Genomic DNA, 6,196 nt, shown 5'->3' on the forward strand with positions numbered 1-6,196 from the left:
GGGGCAGAATCCCTGCACACCACCATTCTTGGCAAACACTCCTTCTGGAATCTTGGCCTCCCTTTTCTCCCTGGACTTCGACCACCGTTACCCAGCAAACTCCCCCGTCTAGACCAGCCCAGTTTCTCCCACTCCCCCAGCTGCTGCGTGGGAGGCGCCACTGCAAACCTCCCTGGGGTCTCCCAGCTGCTCAGAGGTCCCCATGCCCTTCCCTGATCAGCTCCGGGCCGGCGATTCCACATCGTCCATCTTTACCAACACCCCGCTCCATCCCCACCCCGACTGAAGGAAACAGATGTGCCCCGAACTCCTCATTCTCCCCCCATCTCGTTGTCCTCGCCTACCTGCACCCCCGCCTCGTGTGTCTTCCTCATCCCCCAGCAGAGGGATCTATGCTGCCCGAAGGTAACCCTGACCCCTGGACTCTGCGCCCTCTTTCCCGCAGCCCCCTCCACACGCGCTGGGGCACCTCCGGGACCTGGGGCTAGCGCGGGGCACACACACGGTCCATCCACCTCGAACCGCGAGCGCTGACCGGGAGCTCTGGGCCGCCCTCTCCGTGCACACTGGCTCGCCGAAGGCTCGCGACAGCCTGGGCCTGGGCGCGCATTCCCATCCTGCAGATGCTAAGGAGCAGGGAGAAGGCCAGCCGGGAGGACTCCCGGACGAGCTGGAGCTCCGCCAGGCCCCACGGCGGCCCCAGGGCGGGCTCCGCGCAGGGCCCGGGCTGTCCCGCGGCTCCGACGTCCCAGGCCGTTCGCTTTCACCCCACACCCGCCCTCGACACCAGCACTTTCTACCCTCCCGCCTCAGCGTGCACGGCTCCGTGGATCCGTCACGAATGCCCGGCGTGGGGGAAGAGCGCCCGGGCCCGGCAGGAGACCGCCGCCCGGCGTGCGAACTCCCCTGCGTCCTCCAACCCCCGCCCCCGGGCGCCGCACCCCTCCGTGCTGTGCGAGCCCCCGACCCGCGCGCGCCTCCGTCCACGCTCCAGGGGCCGAAGGGGGCATGGCACTTGCAGGGCGATTCATCCGCTTTCCAAGCCGGCCCAGGGGCTCCAGGATTCCCGGGCGTCCTCCCCGGCGGCCCCGCGACCGCCAAGCAACCGGCTTCGGCCCCGCCCCTTCCGGTCGTGTAAACAGGAAGTGAGGCTGCGCGTGACAATCGCTTCCGGCGCAGCGAGGGGCGGGAGCAATGGTGAACGGCGGCGGGGCGAAGCCAATCGCGGAAGGTGGCAGGAGGAGAGCCAATCCCGAGGGTCAGCGGGCGCGGGAGGGGCGGAGACAGGGGCGGGGCCGTGGGCGGGGCCGGGCGGTGGCGGTGGCTGCGGCGACGCCGGCTGCGGCGACGGCTTCCGCGTCGGCTTCGGGGTCCGGGTCGGTAACGGGCGCGGCGATGCTGCAACTGCGGGACTCGGTGGACTCGGCCGGCACGAGCCCCACGGCGCTGCTGGCGGCCAGCGAGGAAGTGGGGGCGGGCGGCTGCCCGGGCGGGGGGCGGCCGGGACCTGGGACGCCGCTGCGCCAGACGCTCTGGCCGCTCAGCATCCACGACCCCACGCGCCGCGCCCGCGTCAAGGAGTACTTCGTGTTCCGGGTGAGGCCGGGACCGGGGCCGAGGGCGCGGGGCGGCATCTGGGCGAGTGGGGACGGAGGCGGGCGCCGGGCGTTCCTGCAGAGAGCGACCTGTGACCTGTGGCCTGTGATCTGTGACCTTTGCCCCCACCCGCCCAGCCCGGCAGCATCGAGCAGGCAGTGGAGGAGATCCGCGTGGTGGTGCGGCCCGTGGAGGACGGCGAGATCCAGGGGGTGTGGCTGCTGACCGAGTAAGCCGGGGCTGCGCGCTCCTCGGTGGGGGGACCCGCTCCTAGCCACCGCGCAGCACCTTGCGGGGACCTCCCAGCGTGCTACGCTCAGGCGCCGCGCGCCGCCCCTGCTGCCGTTTCAGCCGGGCTGGCCTTGGCGAAGCCGAGACAGCCGTGTCCAGGGTGGACCGAGGCCCCTCCTCTTCCTGCAGGGTGGATCACTGGAACAATGAGAAGGAGCGGCTGGTGCTGGTCACCGAGCAGTCCCTGCTCATCTGTAAATACGATTTCATCAGTCTCCAGTGCCAGCAGGTGGTGCGGATAGCGCTCAACGCGGTAGATACCATTTCCTACGGAGAGTTCCAGTTTCCCCCTAAATCACTCAACAAGTAAGTGTGTTCAGAGCCCAATATCACTGCGCCAAAAAAGGAGCGACTTCTGGGCAGTTGAGTGCATTAAAAGGAATTCTGGCACAGAAGCCAGCTATTAGGCTTGTAGTAAAAAGACTTGCATGAGTTTAAGATGCATTGAAGTGGAGCCCAACGTGTTAAAGAGGAACTTGGATGTTCTTCAGGTAAAGGCCAGACTGCATTTTATTTCCAGCCAGGGACAGATTGCATGACGCATCAGGTCTTACTCTGGCTAATTTTTAAAAGAGAAAAGGAGGGTGCCACTTTATAGATACCACTAAAAGACCAATTTGGAAATATTTAATGACTAACTTTCAGGAGTTGATCTTTTTGCTGTAGGATAATTTTCTGAACTCTGAGAAACCTAGACAATATACAGTCAGTTAAACTGTAGAACTGAGATTTTTGGTGTAGAGATTTGGATGAGGAATTCAGGAAGCTAAAATGAGTAAACATTTTAACCCACATTTAATATGACACAAGGAAAAGGTTACACTTCCTTTTCTCTCATTTGGCCAGCCTATCTATAATTATTCCTCCCTTCCTTTTTTTTTTTGAGACAGAGTCCCACTCTGTCACCCAGGCACCAGTGGTGCACACTTGGTTCACTGCATTCACCTCCCAGGCTTAAGTGATCCTCCCACCTCAGCCTCCCAAGGAGCTAGGACTACAGGTGCCCACCACCACGCCCAGCTAATTTTTGTATTTTTTTGTAGAGATGGGGCTTGGCTAGGTTGCTCACGCTGGTCCCAAACTTCTGGGTTCAAGAGATCTGCCCATCTTGGCCTCCCAAAGTACTGGGATTACAGACGTGAGCCACTGTGCCCAGCTGGTATTCCTATTAATTTTTAATCATGTAAATATTACCAAAGTAATACATTTAATAACCAAAATATATTTGCTATAAGTACAGTTTTTTGGTTTTTTTTTNTTTTTTGAGACGGAATCTTGCTCTGTTGCCCAGGCTGGAGTGCAATGGCACAATCTTGGCTCACTGCAATCGCCACCTCCCAGGTTCAAACAGTTCTCCTGCCTCAGCCTCCCGTGTAGCTGGGATTGCAGGCGTGTGCCTCCACGCCTGGCTAGTTGTTTGTATTTTTGGTAGAGACAGGGTTTCACCATGTTGGCCAGCCTGGTGTCAAACTCCTGACCCCAGGCGATCTGCCCGCCTCAGCCTCTTAGAATGCTGGGATTCCAGGCATAAGTCACTGCGCCTAGCTTGTAAGTACTTAAAGCAATTGTTAGTGGAGATGAAGTTACTCTTAAAAACCACAAGCCATTTTCCACTGTGATATGTCAGGTATTTTCTGTAAACATGAAAATGCTCTTTACTGTCATATGCTCCTAACCGTAAGATTGTCAGGTTGTCCTTGAGAGCACTGTGGCCTGCCATGCTCAGTCTGGCTATTTCTTCTAATTTGTCAGGCGAGAAGGTTTTGGGATTCGAATTCAGTGGGACAAGCAAAGTCGCCCTTCCTTCATAAACAGATGGAATCCCTGGTCTACCAACGTGCCCTATGCCACTTTCATAGAACACCCAATGGCAGGTGCAGATGAGAAGACAGCATCTCTGTGCCAGGTAAGAAGACAGGCCCGGGATGCCGCACCCCCGCAGTGACGGAACCATTTCAGGTCTGCACTCACCAACAGCCACGTGACGCTGCTGCTGAGCACTTGAGACGTGGCTAGTAACAGTGAGAGAGTAAACTCATGATAGAGTTTATTCTCTAAGTTTTTGGAAGTTCCGGTTAATTTATGTTGAAGTAGCCCCATGTGGCCAGTGGCTACTGGTCAGCATACCTCCATAATGTGGCCTCCTGAGGGTGGTGATCTAGGTGGAGACGGGTCCCACTGGACTTCAGAGAACGGCAGCAGAGCCAGCCGTGCCAGCTGACCAGCGCAGATGCTCACCAGGAGAGGAGGCCTCGGGGCTGGGGTTAGAGCAGAGCCTACAGCCTGGTGGGGTTCTGCCCTTCCCTGGCTGTGCACCTCGGCCTGGTTACCCACCTGGTAGGTAACCTGGAGCCTGTACACAAGAAGGGCTCTGCACACGCCGGCTGCCACTGGCCGCAGAAGAGCATGGTGGTGAGATTTCCACACACCTGGAGCGCTCCGTGGGGAGCGGAGCTGAGGGACTCCCAGGATGTGGCAGAGGCAGCTCCTTCAAGTGAGGGGAAGAAGAGACAGGTGGCATCTGGAGGGATTAAGTGTCTCAGGATGCTAATTTTTCCAAGTAATAGATGCTCTTACCTTGCCTAACAATTAAAGCTCCATGTTTTTCTCTTTTTAAAGTTGGAAAGCTTCAAGTCTCTGTTGATCCAAGCTGTGAAGAAAGCCCAGAAAGAAAGCCCCCTGCCGGGACAGGCAAATGGCGTTCTGATCCTGGAACGTCCCCTGCTCATCGAGACCTACGTGGGACTCATGTCCTTCATTAACAACGAGGCTAAGCTGGGCTACTCCATGACCAGGGGCAAAATAGGCTTTTAGCCAGCTGCATTCTGGGAGCTCCTCCCCCTCCCCAGAAAGCCAAGGGATGTGGGGGCTGGGGGCCTGGCATTCTTCATGCTGTCCTGCTGTCAGCTAGGAGGATAGGGGTCCTTTACCTTTAGGGACCGCGGCACAATTAGAATAGTAAAGTGAATTCTCTATATTTAATTGGATATTGGACTCTGCTAATACAAGCTACAGACAAAAGCAAAAAGACTTGCTGCCGCCGTGCTGCTGGTATCCATCCTGTGTAACTTCAGTTCTGGTGTCTTCCTCGAGTATCTCCTTGGCTTCTTGTGGTTCTTGCCACCCCAGCATGCTGGGACCCTCAGCATGCCGCTTACTGCTTGCGTACGTTGCTAAATACCGGGAGGCACCGGGTATCTGAGTGCCTGCAGTTGCCAGTATGTTTACACTTGGTGTCAAATTTTGTATTTTAAAATGTAATCCATTTTTACTTCAGCTCATCCAAAAGCAGCCAGCAGACTGGTTCAGTGAGGTCAGCCTGCACCCGCAGGACCCTCAGTGAACTGTTGTTCTTCTGTAAATGGTTGACCTAAACTCACACTTTTTCTAAAATTAATCCAAGCTGTGGTAATACTTAAGGTATCTTTCCCAGACCCAAAAAGGTTTACAGAAAATCATTTTAAGACAATTAATTTGAGAAGCTCACCTTGACAGTTCTTTGCACACAGTTTTTACATCTCTCTGTATTCTAAGTTTGTATTGTATTCATATTTAAAAGGGAGTTGAGTAGTTTGCTTTTCGAATAATGCACTTTAAAAAAAAAAAAAAAAAGGAACCATATCAGGCTGGGCATGGTGGCTCATGCCCGTAATCCCAGCATTTTGGGAGGCTGAGGTCGGCAGATCTTACTAGCTCAGAAGTTCGAGAGCACCCTGGGCAACGTGGTGAAACCCGGTCTACCAAATATACAAAAATTAGCTGGGCATGGTGGTGCATGTGTGGTCCCAGCTACTCAGGAGACTGAGGCAGGAGGATGGCTTGAGCCTGGGAGGTGGAGGCTGCAGTGAGCCGAGATGGTGCCAACTGGCCGCACTCCAGCCTGGGTGACAGAGTGAGACTCCGTCTCTCAGATGCTTGTGAAGCAGCTGATGCCCGCCTTGGCTTCTACAGCTCCCTCATAGACTGGGGCTTTGTCCAAGTCTCGCACTGAACACACCTGGGCTTTGACATGCCTGGATTTCCCCACAGGGACCCACGCACCTCCCTGCATCCACGCAGCTTGCTCGGGTGGCTGGAAGCGCTGTCAATAAGCTTCACGTGCTGGCTTACCGGCTCTCTCCCTTGTCTCTAGGGCTGTGCTGGCTTTAAGTGAGTGGCGTGCTGGGGGCGAGTGTGGCCGCCTGCAGGATGCGCAGGGCTGCCTTGGAAGCTGGCCGGGGACTCCAGCGTCTGTGTTCATAAAGCATTTAGAACTGGATGGATGTTGTTCCTTTTTTGAAGTTGTTATTAAAATAGGTGCAACAGCCAA

General features: G+C 56.1%; 1 protein-coding gene across 1 annotated transcript; it reads left to right on the forward strand.

The window, feature by feature from the left end:
* The first annotated feature begins 1,292 nt into the window (after window positions 1-1,292).
* Window positions 1,293-6,196, forward strand: TPRG1L (tumor protein p63 regulated 1 like). The gene is made up of 5 exons (XM_017542688.1): window positions 1,293-1,596; window positions 1,734-1,825; window positions 2,017-2,193; window positions 3,640-3,793; window positions 4,507-6,196. Exons 1-5 carry the CDS (start codon window positions 1,396-1,398, stop codon window positions 4,699-4,701), a joined length of 819 nt encoding a protein of 272 aa, XP_017398177.1. The 5' UTR covers window positions 1,293-1,395; the 3' UTR covers window positions 4,702-6,196.

This window comes from Cebus imitator, unplaced genomic scaffold (assembly GCF_001604975.1).
Source record: "Cebus imitator isolate Cc_AM_T3 unplaced genomic scaffold, Cebus_imitator-1.0 Scaffold145, whole genome shotgun sequence".
NCBI lineage: Eukaryota > Metazoa > Chordata > Mammalia > Primates > Cebidae > Cebus > Cebus imitator.

Coding starts and splice junctions, on each gene's coding strand:
- TPRG1L (XM_017542688.1), top strand. CDS start 1,396: ATGCTGCAACTGCGGGACTCGGTGGACTCGGCCGGCACGAGCCCCACG. Junction 1,597..1,733: donor AGGAGTACTTCGTGTTCCGG/GTGAGGCCGGGA, acceptor CCACCCGCCCAG/CCCGGCAGCATCGAGCAGGC. Junction 3,794..4,506: donor AGACAGCATCTCTGTGCCAG/GTAAGAAGACAG, acceptor CTCTTTTTAAAG/TTGGAAAGCTTCAAGTCTCT.